The sequence below is a fragment of the Enhydra lutris genome, unplaced genomic scaffold (genome assembly GCF_002288905.1).
Source record: "Enhydra lutris kenyoni isolate GAN:26980312 unplaced genomic scaffold, ASM228890v2 scaffoldscaffold26, whole genome shotgun sequence".
Lineage (NCBI taxonomy): Eukaryota > Metazoa > Chordata > Mammalia > Carnivora > Mustelidae > Enhydra > Enhydra lutris.
Window position 1 is genome coordinate 26,434,998 of NW_019154110.1, and position 26,823 is coordinate 26,461,820.

Sequence of the window (26,823 nt, forward strand, 5' to 3'; positions counted from 1 at the left end):
AAATAAAATTGAGTTTCCAGAAAATTCCTGCTTTAATAAAGAAGAAAAAATGCAACCAGTTAGGGAAACAGGAATGTTGGAGTGGAGTTATCATGTGGAACCCACTTAACAATTCTCCAACTACGAGAGCCCAGAAGACACTGTGTAGACTCTGGCAATTAAGAAATACCTAGACAAGAGGGAACACAGAATCTCTGAAAAGCACAGTAGCAGTATTCTCTGAGGATGTGGATGAGAGATGCTACCACTGAATGAAGATCCCTATTTTGATAACAATGGAATTCTAAGTGTCAGAGGACAAATAGGGGAATTTTAATGCTGGAGGGTTAGAATAGTAGGTAGGACGATAAAAATCTGTAGGGATCTATGATTATGGTCAGTTGGTCATGGGTGTCTAAGACCAAAATATATGAGCAGCCCACCAGGGTCCTGATTCAGTCAAGATTCCATTTTAAGTAACAGAAACAAACTTCACCTTTTTTAACAGAACGGAATTTAATACAGAGCATTAGTTGCTTACAAAATCATAAGAAGACTGGAGAAGCAGACTCTAGATTGGGCCTCAAGGAATACCTCCCAGGTTAACATCACAGAACCAGTGCCCAAGGGAACTCCTGGTATGTCACAATCAGAAAGCTTGGGAATCTGTAAGCCAGAACTGGATCTGTTGACCCCAGAACCATATAGTACCTAGTAGATCTATACCAGCAAAAACATTACCTACTCTGGACCTCTCCCCACTCGACTCATGTCCCACTGAAGCATACGTGACTGGGAAAATTTAAATTGCACCTACAGCCATAGCTGTAAGGGAGTCTGGGAAAGCCAGGTCTAAGATTACCAGGCTTTAGAGTACAGAAATGCTCCTAGAAGGATGTGTGACCAATATAAGCAAGTGGGTCTTCCATATGTGCCCCCAATTCCCTATCCCACACTCCAAAAAGAAAACTTTGGGTCAAAAAGAGGCCTGTCTTAACCCCATGATAGAGAATGACCGACTCATAATTCCAAAACCAGAACTAGCTCAGGGATGCAGAGGACTTTGAATAAAGGGAAGTCCAGGTATCCTTGAGGAAGGTCTTTGCAATAACATCATAAGCGCATAGTGTATGTCTACTTCCAATCTTCCCCACAGGAACCTGTGGGCATTTACAAGAGTAGCCATATATTGGGGGAAGAGAAATACCCAGACCTTCGTGGATTATTGGACACTAACTCCACACTAACTTTAATTTCTGAAAATTGGAGGTTAGCATAAAAACTCTGTGGTTTACCAGTTAGACTGGAAGATAATGTGGGTATATGTTATATCATTTTGATTACTGTTCTTTTCCAGGTACATCCAAAAACTACATTTCCCAGCCTCCTTTGCCACTAAAATGAGGTTCTGTACCATGTGAGCCTTAATTTAGAAGGGAAGTATCTGAGGAAATGGGCTCCACTTGGGGCAGCCAGTTTGCTGGTGTGATGACAGAGACAACATGGTTCTGAGGTCTTAGCTGTGGATGCTGTTTCTTAATTCAGCTGGCCACATCCTGACTTGGAAACTTCCTACTCATGGAGAGGCAGCAACTCCCTTGGCAGACCCATTCTGATGTGTCATTTGGGGAGATGTTAGAAATTCAGTCTCAATTTTGTTTCTCCAGCCCTCCTAATGACTTTTCAAGTTATCTAGAACTCTTATAAATCCCTTACTTGTTAAAATAGGAGGAGGAAGAGTAGCTTTTGTTGGTTGCAACTGAGAATCTGACCAGTACAAAAGATCAGATAGCAAAAGAGTTTTGATTTAAGTCTGCTTCTTGTGAGCCCAGTAGTACACGGGATCTATCCTGTTGTTATTTCCTAATGTCTGAAGCAGAATCAATATAGTCAGTAAATGGCTCTCTGATTCATACAGTAAGGATTATTGTGGTAAGAAGAACCAATAATGCTACACTATACCACTAGGAGAATGACAGAGATTAGTGCCACTGAAAAGATTTGATAAATTCAGCATTGTAGACTCTGATCTCTTCCCAACTAACTTGCCATTTTCCCTGTGTAGAATACAGACAGTTGTTAGGGAATGATTACTTTATAATTTAACACATAGGTATTCCAATAGCAATCATTGATCCAGATTTGGTCTACTTACTAAAACAGACCACCATCATCCCTGGACTCTGATGTGGAAAACTCTTTTTTCTTTACCCTAATAAGCAAAGAATAACAGAAAATGTTTGCTTTCAGCTACAGAGAAAGCAGTACTTCATTCCCAGGATATTCAGAGAATCAGACTTGGGGTATAGGCAACCAGAAACATTGCCCAAATCACTCTAAAGGATTGTGCCAAGAAAACACTACTGCCATTGCTACTGGGCACAGAATTGCAGCTCAAACAGTTGATGTTGGGCACTGAATATCCCTGCAGAGCCACCATTTCTGTGGCCCCAATAAACCATGTGTCTCTGCATCAGCTCTGTTCCTGCCATATTAGATTCTACCCAGCGCTTCCTTCACATTCAAGTCAATCTTGTGTGGGAACACCTGATTGGCAGAGCTGTGTCACATGCTCATGCCCTTGCTGCAAGGGAGTTTGGGAAAACAAGTTTCTGGCTTTTCCCTTGGGGAGCCTCAGACTCAAGATGGGCAGTTCTCCAAGTGGAGGTAGAAAGAAGATATAAAGTGGTAGGAGAGGAAGACATCTAGGAGCAGGAAGAGAACAAGGAAACAGAGTAACCAGCTGCACAGTAAGGGGTGGAGTCCTAGCAAAAGAATCACAAACTCTCACTGCTCCTGCAACCAGCTAGAGCCATCTTGGACCCAGAGATACCATTCAGCTTCCATCTTCATAAACCCCAGGATCTTGACTTTTCCTGAGCTTCTGTGCCATTGGTGTCCTATGTTTACCTTTATGTAACCTCTCCCCCAATAATTTGGCCAATCGTGGCAAACTGTGTTTTCCAAAGATCAATATATCCCCTTCTACATGCTGATCTTCCCTGTGATATTGACAGTCCTCCATCTTGAGATGGAGTTTATACTTGTTTTCCATTTCTGCTTAACAAATTACTGCAAATGTAGAAGCTTAAAGCAGCACCCATATATTAGATCACAGCTCTGCAGGTGTGGCTGGTTCTCTACAAAGAATATCACCAGGCTGAAATCAAGGTATCGACCAGTCTGAGTTCTCATTTGGAGAATCCAATGAGAAATCCGGAGGGCAGAGATCCCCTTTTTCTTGGTGGCTTTCAGCTCCTTGAGGCCACCCACATTTCTTGCCACATGCACCTTTCATCTTCATGCCACCAGTGGCATGTCAAAATCTTGTGCTTCAAATCTCAGACTTCCTCTTCTATGACAAGCCAGAGAAAACTCTTTCCTTTTAAAAAGCTTATGTGGGGGATGCCTGGGTGGCTCAGTTGGTTAAGTGTCTGCTTTCGGCTCAGGTCATGATCCCAAGGTCTTGGGATCAAGTCCTACAGAGTGTTCCTTGCTTGGTGGGGAGCCTGCTTCTCCCTCTGCCTGCTACTCCTCCTGCTTGTGCCCTCTCTCTCTCTCTCTCTCTCTCTGAAAAATAAATAAATAAGTCTTTAAAAAATAAAAAAAAAATTTTAAAATTAAAAAAATAAAAAGCTTATGTGACTATGTCAGGCCCACCAGATAATCTGTCTTAAGGTCAACACATTAGAAACATTAATTACTTCTCCAAAATCCCTTCGCAGCAGTACCTAGATCCGTGTTTGTTTGAATAACTGGGGTCATCTTAGAATCCTTCCCACTGCAAGGTCTATGCTTCCTCTCTTGGATCTGAGCAGGTCCATGACTACAGCAGAAAGGACATAACATGACTTCTAAGTCTAGAGAGTAAAGCAAAACAGCTTCTTCCCAGCTCTAGCATAGAAGAAGTCTGGCTACCCCAAAGCTGCCCTGCTGGAGGGATCACATTGAGAATCTCCATACAAAACTGCTAAGGAGCCCCTGTGGGGCCAGCCCCACATCTGAGTCTTTCTAGCCCAGGGGCCAGACATATGAGCAAGACTTCAAATGACTCCAGCCCTGAGCCTGTAAGCCACAGTGACAAGTGGAGATGAGGTGAGCTGTCCCCACCAAGCCCTCAAACAAATGTAATTCTTTTAAGCCTCCAAACTTTGGGAAGGTTTGATAAGCAGCTGTAATATCTGAAACATGGGCTGAGAGTCCATCTGTCCATAGTTAGAACAAGGAGTTTTGTATCAGGCCCAGTCAGAATCCCTGGAGAACATTGTTGGCTGTTGTCTTGTGGAATATTCCTTACTGTGCCTTGGAGCACTTTATTTGCACTGTATTTGTTACCATCTGTGAAATCTTCCAAAGCAAAATCACATTGTTTTTGTCCTGTTTCCCTCTGTACCTAACACATGACCTGCTAATAGACTATGGCACACCATTTGCACAAACTGGCCTCAATTATGGCCCTTCCTATATCCATGTCCTTGCCATGTGACTTTGTAGCTCCCACCATCAAGAAGAGTCTATTTCCCCTGCTCTTGAATCTGGCAAGGTTGGGACTTGCTTTGGACAGTAAGATGCGGCCAAAGTGATTACTCTGAGCCTAAGCCTCAAGAGGTCTTGCATCTTCTACTCACTCCCTTGGGACACTTGCTAGGGGTAGCCAGCTGGAGGATGAGAGTCATGTGTCTCATTCATCCCCCAACACCCCAACAGCACGTAGCCAAGCCCCAGAGGCAGAGCCACTGGCCAAATTATAGCTGACCATAGATGCATGAAGGAAAATAGAACTGCCAGTCTAAACTGCCAACTGCAAAATCATGAGCTAAATAAATGGTTGTCATCTGAATTCACTAAATTATGGGTTGTTTTGTTACAAGCAAAGGTCAACTTACAGAAAACCCAACCAACACTTTTCAAAGTGGATTCAGTGGGTTCTCCCTTCACCTCCTTTCTGCTCTTTTTTAATCCCAAAGAACAAATCAGTCAAAGCCCAAGTTTTATTTGCAGTAGGAATGCTTTATTAGGAACTTGAAATCAGGCAGGGAGTGGGATCACCCCGAGACCAGACAGTGGAAGAGAGGTCTCCCCAACCCTCCCAAGGGAGGGAGTCAATGGGCAGACAGAGACCCACTCAGGGCAGTCCCAAATGAGCTCTGGGGCTCGTAGCCAGCTGTGCCTGATGCCAGAAGACAATGAGCAGGCTTCATTGGGAGGCTGCCTGTCTGGAGGACACTCAGCTGGGGCAGGGCCAGGAATGTTTACAGGAGCTCTAATATTGATTCTGGTAGCCTGTGGAGAGAGGAAGAGAGGTAAGAGTGTGAAGAGAGAACTTAGAAGATGAGAAAGAGAATGAGACTTAAAGAAAGAAGGGCACACTGGGAGCAAGGAGACTGGAGCTTGAAGAGCTGGAAGAACCCGGGGGTCCCAGTGGCCCCCATCTAATTCCTAAACCTCTCCTGCAGCGGCCCTAACATATACTCTCTCATTTCTTTTTTTTTTTTTTTTAAGATTCTATTTATTTGATAGAGAGAGAGAGCACAAGCAGAGGGAGCAGCAGATGGAGAGGAAGAAGCAGGCTCCCCACTGAGCAGGGAGCCTGATGTGGGGCTCAATCTCAGGACCCAGAGATCATGACCTGAGCCAAAGGCAGATGCTTAACTGACTGAGCCACCCAGTCTCAGCCCCGATACCCTTCCATTTCTGAGGATGAAGGCTCATGAGCCTGACCCTTTCTCCACTCAACAGCTATATTAGTAAATTTCTTATATACTGAGGCAAGGCCTCAACCACATCCATGGCCCTGCAGTGCCACTTAACACACAAAACCACATCAGACACCCTAGAGAAGGAGAGCTCCCACACACCTCAAGGCTTCTCTGAGCTAAACATTCCCAGTTGTGTTACCCAGGCTTTTACTACAATTTCATATTAAATTTTTATTTTATAAAATTCAACATACAAGAGGGGAAACTTTCTCTGACCTGGAGACCACTTGACTGTGTGATTCTTCTACATTTAGATTATTATGTTCAGTATCTGCTTTTTTAGATGGTTGCACCATATAACAGACTTGTATGAGCCAACCATTGGCTACAACACCTGAACCTCTTTTCTACCTGAACTAATGCTAATCCAGGTCTCCCCACCCTCATGATGATTAAAAGTACTGGCTGTAGAGACCCACAGAGCTGAGTCCCTCAATTGTTAGTTGTATGACCTTGAATAAGCTACATATCTTCTCTGAACCTCATTTTCCTTATCTCTAAAACAGGTAAAACAATACCCACCTCATAGGGTGTGGTGGGAAATATATAAGATAATGCACACTTTCCAACCCATCTCCTATGCTATTGAGACTCAGAACATGTGTAGATTTGGTCCTAGCCTCACCCAAAACTCTATCAAAATTAATGAATGACAATTCAGAAACAAGGGCAAATGTATTACACCTCATTAGAGTGTATACACCTCCCTAAAATCTAGTTCTGTTCAGAATACTCATTTCCCAGAAAGCTCAAAGATACTCAAAAAGGGGTGGTTAACTTGACAGCTTAAAACCTATGCCCCCCTGACCTCACAAGCTAGAGTTGTCCCTTACCTTGTTTATCATCACATTCACCAGATTTGGAGGAAGAGGACTGGGACTGAGATGATCTTCCACTTCCTTTGGATCCACTGCCTTCTTCATAGCCACTACCACTTCCTCCTCCAGAGCTACTGCCTCCACCATAGCTGCCTCTACTTCCTCCTCCAGAGCTACTTCCTCCACCATAGCTGCCTCCACTTCCTCCTCCATAGCTGCCACCACTTCCTCCCCAGGATCCTCTTCCATGACTGCCTCCACTTCCACCTTGATATCTATTTTTGCCACCTCCAAAGTGGCTTCGTCCAGATTCATGAGATTCACTGGGAAGGAAAGATAACACAGAGAGAAAAATTAGTGACCCCACATACATATTTAAGGATGGACCTGGACAGAGTCAAGACCCAAATATGAGACTTCCTAAGGTTTCCTTCTGCAAAGCAGAGGACAGGCCGGGCTGGCATCACAACTTGAAGAGAGAGCCTCTCTCTCCCTGGAGCAAGGACTAGTCCTTTCTCTCATCTTTACCAACCTCCTTTCCCAAAACCCAAATGCCTTGAGGTTCCTCTACAGAATGAAGAAGTCCTCAACCCATCAGACCCTTGTGTACAGGAACTTCCCCAGCTGCCTCTATCTAGAGGGACAGATGTAGTGTCAGGAGCATAGAAATTCCTAGGGATTCCATGGAGTCCCGGGGAACTTACAAGTCCTCCTGGCCACCCTCAAGGAGGATGCGGTAGGTCTTAATTTCCTGTTCCAGCCGTGTCTTAATGCAGAGCAGAAGGCTGTATTCTTGATTCTGGCATTCAATCTCTTGCCGGATCTCAGTGAGCTGGCCCTCCAGGTTACTGATCTGCCCCTGCAACTGCTGCAGCTGGCCACAGTAGCGGTTTTTGGTGTCTTCCAAGGACTTCTCCAGGGCCGATTTCTAGGAGGCAGAAGGAGGCTGTAAGAGGGATGCTACATCATAGTTCCTCCCCTTCACTCCAGGGATCATGCCAAGCCTTCAGTGCTTCACCCTGACAGAGGATCTAGAGCAGAACCACCAACCTTGCTGAGCTGAGACTGCAGCTCAATGTCCATCTCCTGAATGCTGCGCTGGAGCTGGGTCACCTCCTTGTGGTTGGACTCCATCTCCTGGCCACTGGTCATCACCTCGTGCTCCATCTGGCTCATCTAAAATCCAAGAGCTCAATGAGAACCAGGCTGGACCAGAGACTTCCAGGGGCAAGGTTCTGTGCCCACCCCCCATCAGGACCTTTACCTCTGGGGCCAGGAGTGAACCAAAAACAAAGACAAGTAATCCTGAGTTCTGGGTCTGCTAGCCAGCCAGGGTAATCAAATTCCCCCAACTGAACATTCCCTCTCAGCAAGGCTTCAAGGCTCTTCACACTTGTCCCCAAACCACCTTTCTAACCTTATTTCAAACTGACCCCCAAACACACACACACACTATAGATATGCTCTTGTGTGCCAGGGTCTATGCTAAGCACTGGAGGACCAAGGAGGAAGGGAGTCATCAGAGAGCTCAGTGTGGCATGAGAGGCATACTATGTACCTCTACGAGATTCTGAGGGCACATAGCCTTACATGAGTTCTTCATGCTCTGCCTGGTTCACATATGTAATAAACCATGAGCTTCTTGAGGGCAGCAGTCTTATCTGGCTCATCTCTGAGACATCAGGACTTCACATAAAACCTGCTACTGACAAGCTACCCAATAATTGTGTTTGTGGTTTAATGAATGAAGATGGATAGGTGACAGCTGAACTAAGAGATGGAGGGGTGGGCGAATAGAGAGATGGGGTGGAGGAGTGGAGGGATCCGTGGAAGAGAGAGAGAGATTGAATGGACAGCCCACTCTGCTCACCTGAGTCTCATATTGCATTTCAATGTCCTTGCGGTTCTTAGCACTGATCCGCTCATACTCCTCACGCATGTCATTGAGGATCTTGGTGAGATCTTTGCCAGGAGCAGCATTTATCTCCACACTGACATCTCCAGAGTTCTGCCCAGTCAGCTGATTCATCTCCTGCCAGGAACAAAGGAGATGTGAAGTCAAGGGGTGAGATCCTCTCCACCAACTTATAGCCTTCACCTTCTCTCTCCCCAGAGGTTCAAAAAGGAGGCACAGTTGTGAAGGCAAAGCACAACTACCATCATAGGCAGTGCAAAGGAGGCGCTGGAAGTGTCCTCATATGTCAGGGAGAGGGTGTCTCCCAAGCAGTGCCCCATAGCTGTCCCCTCACTGTCTCTGCATTTCTGTTCCTCCCTCTCCTCAATAAGCCACAAGTACCCAGCACCGTACCTCCTCATGATTCTTCTTGAGGGCCATCATTTCCTCCTGCAGAGATTCATACTGCATCTCCATGTCAGACTTTTGCATGGTCAGATCATCAAGCACCTTCCGCAAGCCATTGATGTCAGCATCCACTCCTTGTCGTAGGCTGTTCTCCATCTCATACCTGCACACCAGCCACAGTAGGGAATGAGGGCACCTGTCCCTATAGGGACCTTCAGAGCACTACAGGGTGGGGAAAGACTGATGACAGCAGAGGGAGTGGGAGCAGAACTCACTTCATCCTGAAGTCATCCAGTGTCATGCGAGTGTTGTCAAGATCCAAGAGAGTCTTATTACTGTTCACTGTGATGTTCACAATCTAAAAAAAAAGAGGAGATGGCATGGAACTCATGCTCCCCTGCTATGATTCCCTGCTGGGAGGGCAAGAAGCCAGGCAAATCTGTAAGAGATGAGGACTCCATCCCGGAAGATGCTTAAGAGGTAGAAGGAGCTTCCAACAGCTGGTACGACCCACAGAACTCTCATGGGCTTCAGCAAGGATGTTCAGTGTGGCATTCATTCATTCATTCATTCACTCAACAAATATTTAAAGATCTATTACAAAAGACACTGTGGAGTTTAGAGATCAATGAGATATTGCTCCTCAAGGAGCCCACAGTCAACTACCACATCCAAAGTTATCATAGAAGAACTCAAGGAAAGGAAAGATGACATATGGCTATAGGAGATCAAGAAAGATTTCAGGAAGGAGGTGACAACTGAATTTGTCCCTGTGCATCTAAGATTCCACATGGATAAATAGATGGAATAGGTTTGGGGTAGAAGAAACAGCATATCTAGAGGCTGTTTATCAGAATTTGTAAAGGCAAGGGGAACAGGTGGGAACAGCAAATTGGCTAGACTGTGAGCTCCTCAAGACAGAGACCAAGTCTGCTACATCACTATGTCTGCCAAGGGCAACACTGAGGGTAGTCATTCATTAAATTGACTGAATGAATAAATGGATAGATGGACATTTGGATGGATGGATGAGTGGATAGACGGATGGATGGTGGGAGGGTGGGCAGATGGGAGAAACATGGGGGAGAATGGAAGAGTGGATAGATTACTTCTATCCCCAGAGTTCTAGATCCTGTTCATCACGTAAACAACTAGCATGTGTACCTGGAAAGATTGAGACAAGCCTCTATAGAGGTCCAGGAGAAGTAGGAAGGAAGAAATACAGCTTCTAATTTCCCAAACTAGAAAGCTCTAAATTCTCAGAGAGTGAGGGGAGAGGCAGGCACAGATTTTCTCCTCTCTTGAGCCATATGACCTACCTGTTTGGGGGCAGTAGCATTCTTACCTGTTTTTCATGTGATTATAGAAGTTTCAAATCAACAAGGACCTAAGAGCTGGTCTGCCCATCCTCTGCATTAAATACATAGAACAGGTGCAGAGAGGGCATCAGGTTTCCCAGGATCACACAGTGAATTGATGGCAGACCCAGGACTGCATCAGTGGCTCTCACCAGAGCGCCTCCATCTCTGTGCTCCCTCCACACTGCCTCTTCATTTCCAATATGGCCAGGCCAGGAGGAGACCCCCTACATCCAGTCCCAGGTTCACCCATGTTCATCTAAGCCTCTTTTCTGCTCTGTTCAGACTCTGAAAGTGAGGAACATGATGGTGAAAGCCCAGAGCCCAGGCCAAAATCCCAGCCCTGGTACCATCAAGAACCAAACATTTTGTTTTTGATGAAAGCATAATGTTTCTTAAAAGATGGATTCCCTGTTACCTAAGCCTGGGGTCTAACATCTGACCTTTTTGAAAGATGAAGCATGTGAGTGTGTGTGTGTGTGTGAGAGAGAGAGAGAGAGAGAGAGAGAGAGAGAGAGATACAGAGAGACCAGGAGAGAGGGAAGAGAGTTTCCCCACTTACCTGGTTCTTGAGGTCTTCGATAGTGTCATAGTAGGGCGAGTAGTCCCTGTGGAAGGTCCTAGGTCCCTGCTTGTCATACCATTCCCGGATCTTATTCTCCAGTTCCTTGTTGGCATTCTCCAGTGCCTGCACTTTATCCAAGTAGGAGGCCAGCCGGGAATTGAGGTCCTGCATGGCGGTCTTCTCATCAGCACCCAGAATACCACCGGCACCACTGTCAAAGCCACTGCCAAACCCCCCAAAACCTCCTCCAGAACCACCTCCAAAGCCTCCTCCAGAGCCACCACCAAAGCCTCCTCCAGAAACACCGCCAAAACCTCCTCCAGAAACACCTCCAAAACCTCCTCCAGAAATACCTCCAAAACCTCCCCCAGAACTACCACCAAAGCCCCCAGAGCCCCCAAAGCATCCTCCAGAACCACCACCAAAGCCCCTAGAACGTCCACCAAAGCTACCAGCACTAAAGCCTCCCCCAGACATCCCACCGTAGCTGGAGCCAAAACTGCCAGCACCTCCCCTCCCACAGGCCCCAGAGCTCCTGGCTCCATAGCTACTGGAAGAGCTGAACCGGCCCCCTCCTCCACCAGCTCCCGAGCCGCTCATGCGGCTGAAGGAGGACATCATGCTGCCCCCGCTGCCCCCAGAGCTGCTGCGGCTCCACGGGGAGGACATGAACTGTCTGCAACTCATGGCTGGCTCGTCGAGTAGGAAGAAGTTGTTGGAGCGCTGCTAGCTCCCGAGTGCAGGGTACCAAGCCATCCCCAGGCCTTCCTACTTATACCCCCAGCTGAAGGTGGCACGCCTAGGTGTGCCCTCTGTCTGCACCAGCCTCCCCCTTCGGACATGAAGGAGGTCTGGGATCAGGAGAAGGCAGGGCTGCCCCAGGCTCAGCGTCCTTTGTTGACTGCCCAGAGGCAGCCCAGCCTCTCTCCATTGTGTGGGGTAATTTGGTGATATTAGGCTGTCAGGGGTGCCATAAATCAGCTCTGCTGCCAAGGGGGTGACCTAGATCTTGGGGTTTGGTCTCTGGCCGGCCTGACAGCGGGTCTGAGGCTTAGCCCCTCTGGGAGGGAAACTCCCAGGAGCAGAGTCACCTCCCACATTGATGATTATCACTGTCTGCACCCGTCCCTGCTCCCAACTTAGTGCCCACTGTGTGGGTGGTAGGACTGGGGTACCAAGGAGTTGTACCCTGCCCGCAGAGAGCAGCCAGTGAGGGCGAGAAGACCAGCCCCGCCCTCTCAGAGCCCCGGTCTGATGGGGAGCCCAGTCCTTGCTCCCAGAGACTCCAGTCTGATGAAGGAGACAAGTGGCATGGCAGAGAGGCCAAGACTGTGACAAAGCAACATGACCACCAGCACTCGGAAATGGCAACCGGGGCTCACACAAAAGACGCAGGAGAAGGACCAAATACATAAAACGGTGCTGGTGCTGGCTGACCTTTGAGGACGAAGGCAAGGGGCTCGACTGTCCTGGTCCTCCAGCAGGGCCCAGCAGGGGCTATGGAATAGATATTGGTTGATTGCCTAGCCCATACTGAGCACTGGGAGGGATACAGAGATGTGTGGCTTTTCCAGCCCTCCTGGAACTTGCAAGCCCCCTACTCCGGCCAGAAAGTGAGAAGCATGTTCTGGTGAGCAAGACCAGAAGACAGAGATAAGGAAGGTGGGGGGCTCTGGTGCCAGACTACCTGAGTCAACCCCAGCTCCCCACTCACAAGCTGTGTGACTCTGGCAAGTTATGTATGTGCTCCGTGCCTCTGCTCCCTCCTCTGTAAAAGGATGTTGTTAATGGGGTGCCCGTTTCCTAGGTAGAGACCCATGAGAAGTGCTCGAGAAACGGTGTGACTGCCTCTGGTCATTCAACCCCAGCAGCCCTCTGGACTCTGCCCTCACCTGGATCTTTGCCATCCACTCATAGCTCCTCTCCCTGCCTCTCTCAGTCCTGACTCCTCCTCCACACAGCAGCCGGAGTGGTCTTTCCAAACCCAGACTTGACCATATCACTCCAGTCACTTCCCTTCACCTCCAAGATAAGGTCCACCTTCCTGGCACTCAAGGCTCATACTGATCTTTCCATCCCAGCCTTATCCGCCATCGTTCCCCAGACCCCCTAACCAAATCCTGCAATGCTCCCTAATGCCCCTCAAACCTCAGATAATGCTCAGAGCTTCCAGTTTGCAGCAATTCAAATATCCCTCCATCTTTTCTACCCAGAGACTCCTACTCATCTTTGGCGACCCATTTGTGTGTCCCCTCTTCCATGAAGCCCTCCTGCATCCTCTTCCTCTGGCTTTGCACTTTGCTCCATTGTTCAACTGGTCCTTGTCCCAGTGCCCAGCACCATGTCTCATCCAAGTAAGATCCCAACACATATGGAGTAAAGGAAAGATAACTGGTATTCCAGGTAGGAGAGGCTAAGATCTACAGGTGAGAAGAGAGACACCAGGGGGTCAGCAACAGCTTCTGGAAAAGGCGATGACCTCTGGGCTGTAGCTACAGGATGCTCAGGCTTCATAAAGGACCAGTGTTTCTTGAGATGCTTTTAAGCAATGCATGGAGACTATGAAATAATATTGGGTCACATGGTGAAGAAAACATTCCTTTTTCTATTTTTCAACCTTCTGATCAGTCAAGGAGAAAATCCCAGTTGGACCCTACAGCCCCTTCAACATACCTCCCTAGTCGCCAATCGCCATTTCACAAACCAAAGCTGGCCTTGGGCTCAGAACCTACAGGAAGCAACAGCATCTAGTTAGAAGTTAAGTATTTACTTATATCATTTCCTTCTATTTCCGGCAAGTGATTCTGATTTTCATTTTTTGGTAGTAACAGAGTAGTATAGGATTTCCTTCATAAGCATCTATTTGTTAAAATGACAGGTGAGCTGATGTACCAAAATGCAGTAACTATTTAAATGGATGATACAAAACACTAATATAAAATGTTAAATGTCAAATAAAAAGTTAAACAGGGAGTACAAAAAAATCTTGATGGCATTGTGTGAATGCCTAAGACACGGGAAACTTACACCACGGGTGGTGGCAAGTGTGTTGTTTGTAAACCTTTCCCAGGCTCCTGCCAAGCTCTCTGGTGAGCCCAGCACCTGCTTGAGATGTGATTGGAGCCCTGGGAAGGCCCTAGCCTTTTTTACCTCCTCTCCTGGTCCCCGTGTGAGCCTGTCACCCCGGGATGTGCACCCCATGTCCAAGATGCTGGAGCCGGACAGAGGAGGGGTTGGCAGAGCTGGGTGAGCAGGGGAGGCCAGAGCCAGAAAAGCAGCCCCTCTGGGGTCCTGCATGTGCATGCTCAGCAGAGACATTCATGTCGGGGTGGGGATGGCCCAAAACATCCAGGCCTGACAGTGCTGGGACAGTTGGGACCCGCCTCCCTGACCAGAAGCTTCCAGCTGGGGTACCTCTACCCAGGTGGCTTTGGTGAGAGAGCCCATTTCCAGCCGGGGTCCAGAGCCCTCCAACCCCTGTCCTCAGCCACCTCCTCCCTCCACCTTCCTGGCAGCCTGAACCCACACACAGCTCAGAGCAGCATGTGGCAACCCGCAGAATTCCGGGGCTGCCTGCGTTGGGCGGGAGGGGGTGGTGCGGATGGGGACAAGACACCCATCTGCCTGGGGGACAGCGAGGTGAGAACTTAACAGTGCATGTGCTTGATTGTCACAGCTGGCTCTCCCCTGAATTTTGGACTTATCTGGTCAATTTTCTACCTACACTGAGGGAACCCTGGTCACTGCCAGCCCTGCTCTTCCCTGAGGGCTACGAAGTCCAGGCCTTTCACCCACCTCCGGGCTGTCCCTGCGTATCTGCTCCAGGGCTTGCCAAGCTCTCTCTCGGTCTCTCTGCTCCCTCCATCTGGCACTCCTCACTGGGGCTCAGGAGGCCCGGCCATGGAGTAGAGAAAGAAGGGGCTGCCTCCCAACCCTGGGACCTTGGTCTCAGTCTCCTCATGAGAAGCCGCCCACACATGGTTGTCAGGGGCCATAAATACAGCGCAGGCATCAGGGCTCGCCAGGAGGGGTTGATGGATGAATGCCCCACTGCTCCCCATGGGCAGCCCTGCTCCCCACATCTGCCAGTGCCCTCCACATCTGGCCCTACTTCCAGTGTCAAGAGGAGCTTGCTGCACTGGACAGTCCTACAGTCCGGAAATGAGGCCCTCCTCCCATAGCCCCTGGGCACCGTCCCCTCCCCCTACCCCCCACCAAGTTCCCTGTCACAGGGATCCAGACCACGGAAGAGGGTCTCAGGGATGGGGGAGGCTCGCAGAGCCCTGGCTTGGGTGAGTGATTTCTTCTAGCTCACTCTCATACCCTCTCAGGGCTCAGGGCAGCCTTCTGAGTTCCCAACTGAAACCCCTCCTACAGGAAACCTCCAGAGCACGAGTGAGAAATGACGCACACTCTGCTCAGGGCACCCTGGCGCCTGAGACCCAGGGCGGGTCCCCAAGGCCAAGGCCACAGTCCACACCTGCCCACCACACCAAACCTGGCAGTGCAGGCCCTGCCCACAGTGGGTGGGGGGAGTGGGACACAAGGGGCTGCTCAGATTCAGGCAAACAGAGGAATAGAGAGGAAACCAGATCCACCTACAAGGTGTTCCCAGAGGGCAGCGGGGAGGGGGGCTGGGGACTGAGGGGGCAAGGACAGAATTCCTCGGGCTTGCCTGCAACCAGCCGCTCACACCTCACACTTGGTGTGTCACTGAGCCCCAGGTGGGGCCCAGGGAGCACCCTGAGTCATCGTGCGTGGCTGTTCTGGGAGGCAGGCGTGGGCCCGCTGGCCAGGCCTCCATTACCCATCTAGGCAGGGACTGCTTGCTGGCTCAAGGTCAGGTGCCTTCATCTGTTTGCCAACACTTCTGTCCTCACATCTTAGGCGACTGCCACCACCCCACATAGCCAGAACCCATGACACAAGGGGCCCTGGGCAAGGGTGCCAGGACATACCTAGCAAAGAGGTTCAGAGCACCAGCTTTTGGAGCCAGACAGTTCTGAGTCCAAAGCCAAGTTCTTCCATTCATTTGGGGAAAGTTGCTTCCCCTCACTGAATCTCAATTTCCCCACTGTAAGTTGGGATTCTTTTCTTAAGTGCTTGCTCTATTCCAGGCATTGTCCTGAGTGCTGGGGATAAAGCTGTGAGCAAACTGGACATTTGCCCCTGCCTTCTTGGACAGTTATGGGATAAAACAGATCCTCAAGAAGAAATGTATAGTTCAAAATTGGGTTGGTAGAAAAATGGGGAGTATGTAATAAAGATGAAATCCATCTGGGAGATTGGGGAGGGCCTCCCTGGAAAAAAGACACTTAAGTAAAGAGTGAGTAGGAGTAGGCCAGAAGAGGAGCATCCTCGGGAAGGCATAGACAGCATGTGCAAACATCCTGAGGTGGAAAGGAGTGACATGACTGCAAAGGCAAAAGGCCAGTGTGGCTAAAGGGTTGATGGTAAAGCTTAAAAGAGCTAATGTAAAGCTACTTGTGTGGGTCCAGCACCTAGTAGGACATGTTCCTGCCCGTGACACTGTGCCTCCCCCTAAATTCCCCTGGAACCCTGTGGACAACTTGGGTTATCAGCCCTCTCTCTTGTTATCAGTCTACCCCTCTGGTCTGTTGAGCTCCTAGTAAGATCGAGGACTTGTGCTCAGTGAGGGTTGGAGAGGAGTGCACACAAAGTTTGGAGGACCATGATTTCTTCCATCAAGAAACCTCCAGGGCTCCAGACAAGACCCCATTGCTTTGCCTGCCTCGTTGTATTTAATCCTCACAATTGTTTAATGAAGTAGATACTAATTTTAGATCATTTTACAGGTGACTAAATTGAGGCTCAGAGAGGCCAAGTGTCTTGGCCACAGCCACAGAGTTAAACGAACAGAAGGTAGAACAGGGCTTATGCTCCAGTGAGTGGGAGCTAAGACGGACACATGGTTCAGGGCTCCTCTCCATCCCCAGCCTCACACCCCTTCTGGGGCCCTCTCTACCTTCCTCTTCACTTGGCCTCTCTCCTTGTTTCAGTCTATCTCAATGCCCCCCATATTCCTTCACTCATGAAAGAGCACATTTCAATAAATATGTGTGAGTGAGTCAATGAATGAATGAATGGTCCTCACTGCCTAGTCCTAGCCCAAAGCCTTCACTCTTGTCTCTGACTCTGTCTCTGTTCCTGACTCTCTCTCTGTCTCTCTCTGTCTCTGACTCTGTCTCTCTGTCTATATGCATTTGTTTCTAACTCTGTGTCTCTTTTTACCCTTTCTCTCATGCCGAGATGCCCCAAAGTTTGGAAGGATACCTCCAAGGAAAAAGCTTCCTTTCCCAGGGCTGGCCCTACAGCTGATGGTACCACACAGGGAAGTCCCTGCAGGAAAGTGCTGGCCCAGCAAAGGGCAAAGGAGGAGCTGCTGGTGCGTGTCCTGTCTGTCCGAGGCCAGGCCCTTGCCCCGGAAGTCCCTAGCATCCCCGTGTCCCCTCTGTGGCACCATCCAAGCTCAGTGAGGTGGGCCAGGCTGCGACATCAGGACCTCCAGCCTCCTGGGCCTAGGGCGTCCTTGGGGCTGCCCCCTCTGACACTCAGTTGTAGGACTAGTTTGGCTACATTACCCAAATCAGGTACTGGTGGCCTTGAGGAAGAGCCTTTCACCAAATCAGGTAACCACAGGCTGACATGCTACTTAGGCCCATCAAGTTCCCTGGACACAGTTGAGTTCCTTTCACAATAAAAAGGGCGCCCAAAACTAAAGAGGACCCAGTATTTCAAGGTGGGCCCATCCATAAGACAAAAACCTCGGAGTCAGCCAGGAAAAAATGCATACTGGTCCGGTGGGGCTCTCAGCTTGGTCCTATCCCTGAGCCAGAACACAGCAGGAAGGAAGCACAGGCCTGGTCAAGGACCAGACGCCTGAGTGCCTGGTCCACTTTCAGTCTGTATGACCTCGAGCAGGCCACCATCCCTCTAAGTTGAGGAGGTTGGGGGAGCGGTCGCCTGCACTCCTCCAGCACTGCCCCTCTGTACTCTGAGAGGGCATGGAGAGAGGACCACTGCTGCCAAATGGCAGAGGCAGAAGGAAGCCAGAGAAGCCACGTGACCTGCCCCAGGCATCCCACAGGCAATTCCTTCTGCGTCCACTAGACTGTGCTGTGGAGTCACTTTCCTGGTTTCCTATGGTTCAAATCCGGGGTGGCCGTGGGGAGGCAGTCTTGCTATTGTCGTCAGAGTCTGGCCCTGGTCTTTAGGCGGTTCTTGTGGTGCCAGACCTTGTGAACAAGATCATGGGTCAGCAGCATTACTCAAAGCGTTGACTCCGCTCTTCCCAGTGCAATATAGTGGTCAGGGACCCCAGAGAGGGAGGTCTCCATGTGAGCTTCTGGCATGACGGCTCTGTCTGCTTTTTCCCTGTGGGGCCCAGACAGGGTGGAACCGCCTCAAGACCCACTGTTTGAGTTCCTTCCCTCCCACTATTGAACCTGCTTTCAACCAGGTGGCCTCCAGCCACCATCGTTACCATCAAGCACTCCCACTCCTCCTATATTCCCTGCAAACAGATTTAATGGTAGCCAGCCAAGAGGAGGGGAAGTTCACCCCACACTCAAGTCTAAAAAATCTCACATTCTCTATTCCTCTAAAGCAGATCTCTTTTGGGGGTGGAAACTTTAATCTGCCACCATCTCCACAGCAGAGTGATGTCTGGGAATTTTTACACAATCTGGAATGTTCTAGGCTTCCATCCTCATGGAAGGATGGAAGGTTTGGCTCTTTTCCCAGATCCATGTGGACTCCCAAATGGGAACCACTCCCCCGATTCCTGCCATACATGAGTTCATTGACCAGCTGGGAATACTAGTCCCTGGGGTCTGGCATCCCTAAAGATATCATGTGGGTCTTATCACTCTTAGGGCCACAAAACCATCCCTTCCCAGTATCCAAGGAAACTCCTTCCAACACCCTCCTCCCTGAGTGGTCCCCTCATACTTCCAAAACTAATCATTCATCTCCAGAATGGAGCACCCTCCCCCAGACATCACCCCTGATAAGCCCTTCCTAATGCCAAAACTCAGGTAAAAAGACATCCCAGAGTTTCAGGAACACAAAGCAGGCCTCTCTTCCCTGGGGTGAAGATGAGGTGAAGAGAAACCAACATCACTTCATTCCAATTCCTAATAACTCACCCTATTACTCTGCCATTTATAGAGCACCAACTATGTGCCAAACACAATGCTAAACTCTTTCCTGCATGAGATCATCCAATCTACCATTGGCCTTATGTGGTAAGGGTTTTCATTCCCTATTTTGTAAAAGAGGATCTTTTCCAAATTCTTCCAGGCTAGTCCGTGTGGGAGCCAGGACTCCAACCCAAGGTGTCTAATTCCAGAGCCTGGGCTCTCAAGATCCCAGATCCCTTGCTCTCAAGAACTAAGACTTTCTTTAACCCCGGTCCCATCCTTGGTTCCGCCTTGAAGTTTCATTCACGCAGCCAAATGAATGAGCTCTTGAAATTGACACAGTGACTAGTCAACTCTTTCCTAGCTCAAGGCCATGAGCCCCACCCAACCTCTGGAATCTTCACTATGCACTCAGGTGAGATCCTCCCCTTTCTCCCTCTTTTCCAGCCCCCTGCAGAAAGAAAGACACTTTCCACCAGAGAAGTCTCCTGCAACATACAACCTGTGCATTCACTTACTGGATTCCCATAGTAACTCCAAGAAGCTGAGTTCACCATGCTTACTAGGTAAGTGAGGAAACAGACTCTCCAAGATCACGGAGCTAATACAGAACAGAGCCAGTGTTAGAATCCAGTCAGTCTGTTCCCAAAGCCTGTAAAACTGCCCTCATCATAGATGGAGAATCACCACACGCGAGAGGTAACTCACCCAGTATTGTTCACAGTGAATGAGCCTGCACACTGCCAGGCCCTGTGCTAAGGGGCTTCATGCGTTCTTCCAGCAAATCCTCACAAAAAGCCCATGAAGTAGGTAATGTCATTGTACCCACTTTACAGACAGGGAAAAGGAGGCTTGGAGATGATAATCAACCTACACTACGTCAACTGATAGCAGGCTGGTTCCACCCCAGCTCTAGAGGCAAGAGCAGGTGGGATGGAGGGAGACAACTTCTCAATAAAGCATGAGTAGGTTTCTGGACCTCCACTGATAAGTTTAGGGGACCCATGAACCTCATGAGTTACGTGCAAGTGTGTGTGTGCTTATTGGGCTGGGGGAGGAGAGAAGATCTATAGCTTTCGGTATATTCTCAAAGAAATCCCTGATGACAAATTGTTTAAAAAAAAAATCTTTAACCTTTCACAGTGCCTGGCACACAAAAGGCATGTTGTGTCCACGTTATTGGCAAGTGAATAAACAAACCAATGAATAAGTGAGTAAACGAATGAATGAGTAAGTGAATGAATGTTCCTCCGTGCCCTGGGAGACACCACGAACGACCTAAGACACACTTCTAACTGTATCTTTCGAGATGAGGAAATCCAACCCAGGACCTGAGCCCAGCCCACCCCCAGGCCCTTTCTCCCAGTCCCAGAGGCCGCAGCCAGGTGCTAAGCTCCAAAGAGATGCTTCCCCCGCGTTCTCCCCACCTCCACTCCTGACAATGACCAGGCAGAGGCGGGAGTTGTGCAACTCACAATGAAGCTTTATTGATTGCCAGGAGGGGGAAAGGGTGAGGAAGGACTCAAGTGTGAAGTGCTTGGCGGGCAAGAGAGGGGATCCCCCAGTGAGATCTGTGTCCACATGGGGGGCCTCCTAGGCCTAAGCGATGCTGAGCAGCCTCAGTTCTTGGTGCGAAGGACCTGCTCGTGGGTGGACACCACCTTGCCATCGTGCACATCCATGACCTTGGTGCGGATCTGGCGACTGGAGGAGGTCACTGGGGAACAGGGAACAGAGGGTGTTACCAGCAGAGGACAGGCAGTGGAGAAACAGAGTGGGGAGACCAGGGAGCTGATGGGACTTAAATGAACTATCTCCCTGCTGCCCTCTACCCTGACTATCCCTTCACTCACTGCCCTATCATAGCACTGATACCATCAACACATTTTTTTCAGACTAGAGCTCCCTAAGGTCAGGAGCAGAGTCTGTGTCCTCAGACTGGAGGCTCTTACAGACTCGGACCAGACTGGTTCAGTCCAGATCAACCCACGTGGACTGGTCTCAGGGGAAGAGTCACTTGGGGGCCGGGGGGGGGGGGGGGGCTGTCCTTGGTGCTGACCACCAGAACCATGGGGTCTGCCACAGACACCAGGGGACAGAAGTAAAAAGTAGAGGCCACCAGCTCCTAACACTAAGGAAGATTTAGAAAATGGCTTCTCCTTCCCAAAGAGGTTTATTAGGGATCCTGGGTGAGAAAACTCTAGCTCAGCCCCTCAAAAAGCCAACTCCCTAGACCTGCTGGGAGACAGGAAGTGGTGATGTCCAGGCCTGATGAGGAGGAAGGTCTTACCGTCTCTGGAGGACTGAGAGCCAGAAGAGAACTGGGAGGAGGAGAGGCTGTGAAGACAGAAAAGGGCAAGATCATTAGACACAGGGAGTAGAACAGGTGAATGGGGAAGAGGGACAGGACTGGGCTGGAGGGCGGTGCACTCACTGGGCGTCCTCGCCCTCCAGCAGGCGGCGGTAGGTGGCGATCTCCTGCTCCAGCCGCGTCTTCACGTCCAGCAGGATCTTGTATTCCTGATTCTGCTGCTCCATCTCGCAGCGCAGCTGGGCCAGCTGCTCCTCCACGTTGCCGATCAGGTCCTGGATCTGGGCCAGCTGCATGCAGTAGCGGCCTTTGGTCTCCTCCAGGCTGTTCTCCAAGGATGCTTTCTGTGAGGGAGGGAAAGATCAGGGAGTCAGGGATCAATGAGCGTAGTCACTCCCTCCTGCCTAGTCCTGAGTCCAATCCATGCCTGGCAGCTAGCTCGCCTACCATGCTGAGCTGGGACTGCAGCTCGATCTCCAGGTTCTGCACCGTGCGCCGGAGCTCGGAGATCTCGCTCTTGCCGCTCTGCACCAGCTCGCTGTTGGTGGCCACCTCGCGGTTCAGCTCCTCTGTCTGCAGAAAAGAAAAAAAAACATTCACACTAGAAGTGCCTGGAAGGCCAGTCTTCTGGGTCCCTTCCACCCGGGATGACACCCACCTTGCTGAAGAACCAGTCTTCGGCGTCCTTGCGGTTCTTCTCTGCCATCTTCTCGTACTGGTCGCGCATCTCGTTCAGGATGCGGCTCAGGTCCACGCCGGGGGCGGCGTCCATCTCCACGTTGACATCTCCACCCACCTGGCCTCTCAGAGAGTTCATCTCCTGCACAACCAAAGCACAGTCCGCAGTCAGGATCCTCACTGTGGTTCCCCAGTCAGAGATGTTCCTGGTCTGAGCATTGCCCTCCCCCATCTCAATTCCATCCCTTCCCTCCCAGCTCATCTTCTAAGCCGGCCCTCACCTCCTCATGGTTCTTCTTCAGGTAGGCCAGCTCCTCCTTCAGGCTCTCGATCTGCATCTCCAGGTCGGCTCTGGACAGGGTCAGCTCGTCCAGCACCCGGCGCAGGCCGTTGGTGTCAGCCTCCACGCTCATGCGCAGGTTCAGCTCCGTCTCGTACCTGGAATGACCCGAGAGAAAACAAATGAGACACCCAACCGGGCCACACTTGAAGGCTTTGTTCTCTGCCCCCTGCAGCCACAACCAGCCCCCGCTGTGGGTAGTTTAGGGAGTCCATCTTGAAAATGGCATGGTTGGACACAGCACCCATTGATGGCTCCAATCTGAGCATTCCTGGGGGCAGGGAATAAAGAAGTTCATCAGGCTGTAGAACTCGGGGAGGGGGGATGCTTCTGGCCCCACAACCAACAGCAGGCAGGACTCCAACTGCGACTGCTTCCTGCACTTCAAGGGCAGGTGGGGAAGTAGGGAACACCTCTCCCTAAAGCAATGGCACCCAAACCTGGCTGTGGATCAGAATCACTCAGGTAGCCTGTTAAGAATAACTGAATCAGAACTCCAAGGGTGGGGCCCAAGAAGCTTGTATTTTTACAAGCACCCCAAGGGGTTTTCACGTGGCCATCCTGGCAACTTGCCAGATCTGTTTAGGGAACATGAAAATGCCCCAGCCTGGGAAGATTGGACAACCCGAGCCACCACTGCAAACTCACTTGGTCCGGAAGTCATCAGCAGCCAGCCGGGCATTGTCTATCTGCAGGAGGACATTAGCATTGTCCACAGTGGCCGTGAGGATCTGCAGATGGAGAGGACACAGGTCGTTGGTCAAACGGACATCACTAGCCAGACTTCACCGCAGCCTGAGACATCAGGCTTGCTTTCCTGCTCTCATCTGAGTCTCCCCTTCTCCCAAAGCCTTTGCCACAGCAACCTAAAGGAGAAGTCCCAGTGGCCCAGCTCTGACCCAGGACTTTGCTGACTCCTGGTCAGAAGAGTGGCTAGAAACAGCCCTGGCCTTGGAACCGAAAGCCCTTGAGTCACGGCTCCCGGTTCCATCACTGATGGGTTGCAGGGCCTCAGTTTCCCCCACCTACAGAGGAGAGGAGGGACCTAAGATTCTCAAGACTCCCTTCCCAGGTCTGATTCTCCTCTTTGTGCATCAGCCAGCCCTGCCAGTCTTCACACATTCCTTTTCAAGCCTGCGAGATCATGGGACCTCAAGTGGGGCTTTCCCAAAAGAGGAGACCCAGCAAGCCCAGGGGATAAGAAAAGAAGAGGCAGAAGAACAAGAACAAAGATTGAACCCTGGATTGGCTGGAGTTCCCTCCCTCATCATCTGATTTACCTAATCCACAGAAGACATCAGAGCCAGACGCCCAGAAGCAGGATCAGTGGGGAGGGCTCCCAGGTTGGAGCAGGGGGTAGGGGTGGGGCTGGAGTCAGGTGACACCAGTCTCCCAGGCTCCCTCCTGTGCAGGCCATGTAAGGTGGGTCATCACTGAGTGTCTCTGCTGGGTTTTTGTGGCCCCCCTTCTGTGGGGAGGGGCCGGTGCCAGGGCCCATGGGCGGCAGCCGCCACGGCCCAGACTAATGAGCTAATGAGTGGTTTGGGTGTCTAGCCTGGTCCCGTTACAGCCTCGCTCCTCCCCTGTGCTGGGCAACAGGTAGCTGTCTCCTGCATTAGCAAGTGGGCCCAAGGGTTCTAGACTCAGTTCTGCCACTGATTTGCTGAGTGGCCTCGAGCATTTCCCAGCCCCTCTCAAAGCTTTGACTTCTCCCTCTGTAAAACACAAAGGCAGGAATCCCCTGTCTCACATGGCCTGGGGTCTGGAGCCCAGAAGGCCATGAGCTAGGCCAGGGACGCTGACCAGCTCTGCCAGAGGTGTCTGGAGCCAGAAGAAGGGATCTGGGGTTGGAGTCGGCCCTGACTTGGAATCTAAAGATGCCAGTGGCCTGAGGCCTCTATTGTTCCAGTGTGAGGTCGCTGTAATGACAGGTCCTGCTGCCCAATCTGCACACCTTGTTCCGCAGATCCTCAATGGTCTTGAAGTAGGGGCTGTAGTCCTTGATCTCAGCGGGCCGCTGCCTCTGGTACCAGTCCCGGATCTTCACCTCCAGGTCGGTGTTGGCCTCCTCCAGGGCCCGCACCTTGTCCAGGTAGGAGGCCAGCCGGTCGTTGAGGTTCTGCATGGTCACCTTCTCACTGCCCACCAGGAGCCCGTCCCCACCACCGAAGCCACCGCCGAAGCCAGCACCGAGGCCACCACCAAAGCCACCACCAAAGCCAGCACCCAGGCCACCACCATACCCTCCACCAAAGCCGCTACCCAGGCCCCCACCAAAGCTGCTGCTGCTGCTGAAGCCGCCACCGTAGCCGCCCCCCAGGCCGCAGGCACCCCCGGAGGAGTAGCGGGAGGAGGAGACGGACAGGCCCCCGTAGGCGCTGGGGGCCCGGCAGGACCCTCCAGCCAGGACGGAGGACATGCGGCTGGAGCCACCGCCGATGCCACAGGAGCCCTTCATGGAGCTGGAGGAGGTGAACTGGCGGCTGCAGGTGGTCATGGTGCCGAGGAGGGAGGTGAGTGAGTGAGGAAGCGAGTGAGTCGGCAGTGAGGAGAGAGAGGTGCTCAGGTAAGTTGGAATAGGATGTGGGTGCTTTATACTCCTGAGTAGGGGGCGGGACTGGCATTTTCCATTCCCCTTGGCTTTCATCACCCACAGCCAGTGCCAACTCCCAGTCAGATCCCTCCCCTCCCCCGCCTCATCACGTCTATCATATTTTACTGGAAACTCATTGTTTGGGGTGTTTTTGGTTTCTCGTCCCGCCAGGCGTGATTCACATAGGAGGTGTGGGCCTGCAGGCTATACTTTCCCATCCGGCCCTAGGAGCCACGGCCCTCGGGAGCCCAAGCACCGGGCTCAGCCAGGCGGCGGGGAGTAGGGCCTCTGCACCACAAACCTGGGTCCCAGGAACCAGGTGGGCCTCTGACATCCACAGAGAGGAAGTCCATCACTCCAGGGGGTACCTGGCTGGAAAAATGCCAGCATGGCAAGGTTACGGGAGGCACAGCGATGCCCTCTCAGCATCACCATCTATGGAAAAAGACAAGAAGTTCTTGGGGGTCTTCCCAGATCTGACCTGCTAGGCTGTGCTAAGAAGCCTGTCCCATCCTGGAAACATGCCCAGCCAGTCCTGTGGCTCAGGCTCCCACCCTGCCACCCCCCTGAAGGGAAATCCAGGAGGCTTTCCCCAGCCCTGGGCACAGACTCTGAGATCCTCCACATACCTGTGAGTGGGCCCATGGCATTGGCTGGCCAAGGGCAGCTGGCCAAGGACAGGTGGCATGTCAGGCACAGCCAGAGCCATGGTGAAAGAGCATGGAGTCAGACTGCTGCTGGCTCTGCTACGGACCCCCGTGCCACCGAGGACCCGAAAGTTCTCTGAGCCTCAGTTTGCTCATCTGTAAAGTGGGGATAAATATCCTCTGCCCTGCCTCATGCAGAGTCAGCTCTGAGAATCCAGCGTGGTAGTGTATGCAAAAGGGGTTGGTAAGCCAAGTGTGGTTAGCATTGCTGTAGCCTAGTCTGGGCCCAAAGAGGGTGGAGCATCAGCCCTGGAACAGGACAGGAAGGCCTTTTTCCTTCTAGCCCCAGGGGTCTCTCAGCCACCCTCTCCCCGGGCCACTGCAGTGGGAGAGGCTGGCTCAGGCACCCTTATTGGAGCCCTTTTGGAGCTGGTCCAAGGGGTTTGAGGGTGGGAGGAAATGCAGACGCTGGGAGCAGACTTGCGAGACCCTGACTCCCGAAATCCCTGAGGCTCAGGGGATGTTTCCAGGAGTCCATTTGGCTCTGCCTTGGAGGTTTGCATATCGGGACCTCAGCTGCCCTGCATCTCCCAGACAACCTCCAAAGGCCCCCCCACTCCAGCCACGCCCCGCCCTCCCGCCAGCCCCTCCGCACCGTGGACCCCAGCAGGCATGTTGGGCGGAATGCAGTCGTGTCTGGGGCTGCCTGATGCGTCCCATCTTCCCAGACAGGCCCCAACAGCCCCCGCTGGAGGCTCCAACGCACTTCCTAGGATCAACTGCTCCCAGAAGGGAAGCAAAACCACTCTCTTCCCCCAACCCTGACTGCCACCAAGGCAGACGCCAGAGAGCACCCCCTCACTGGGGCTGAGGAGCTCAGAAGACAATGCTGAGACAGACACTTGAGGCTGTGGGCTCCCCAAATTTGCCGCCCAAGGACTTGCGAGGATCTGAGTAAGTAAGGGCCACACCTCGCCCCACCCACCCCTGACAGACACTCTAATCTCCTTCCAGAGGATGGTCCCCCACCCTGGCCCAGCCCTACACCTTCCCCAGTGAGAGGCAGCAGGGATTTTGGCTGAGGGACAGATGCATTTGTTAGGAGGCATATTGCTATTGGGTGTGGCAGGGGGGCCACTTACCAGAGAAAAATACAGCACCCACAGGGACCTGAGCAGTGAGAATAGGTGCAGAGCCCAACACCAGCTTTCTCTGTGCTGCCCACCACCCCGTCTCCCCACCTGCAAGGAACCACGGATAAAATCCCTAGAGCACAGGAAACAAGAAAAGCTCTCCGTCTGCACACTTAAC

General features: G+C 51.2%; 2 protein-coding genes across 2 annotated transcripts; both read right to left on the reverse strand.

The window, feature by feature from the left end:
• Nucleotides 1-5,242: 5,242 nt before the first annotated feature.
• Nucleotides 5,243-11,468, reverse strand: LOC111151487 (keratin 9). The gene is made up of 9 exons (XM_022509501.1): nt 11,135-11,468; nt 10,779-11,071; nt 9,134-9,216; nt 8,865-9,021; nt 8,427-8,588; nt 7,607-7,732; nt 7,261-7,484; nt 6,572-6,879; nt 5,243-5,262 (listed from the first exon to the last, which is right to left on the reverse strand). The coding sequence occupies exons 1-9, from the start codon at nt 11,466-11,468 to the stop codon at nt 5,243-5,245; spliced, it is 1,707 nt and encodes a 568-aa protein (XP_022365209.1).
• An 8,937-nt stretch (nt 11,469-20,405) lies between these two features.
• LOC111151301 (keratin 14) lies at nt 20,406-24,825 on the reverse strand. Its single transcript, XM_022509195.1, has 8 exons — nt 24,227-24,825; nt 22,921-23,003; nt 22,214-22,370; nt 21,913-22,074; nt 21,702-21,827; nt 21,378-21,598; nt 21,234-21,280; nt 20,406-20,660 (listed from the first exon to the last, which is right to left on the reverse strand). Exons 1-8 carry the CDS (start codon nt 24,767-24,769, stop codon nt 20,563-20,565), a joined length of 1,437 nt encoding a protein of 478 aa, XP_022364903.1. The 5' UTR covers nt 24,770-24,825; the 3' UTR covers nt 20,406-20,562.
• Nucleotides 24,826-26,823: the final 1,998 nt, after the last annotated feature.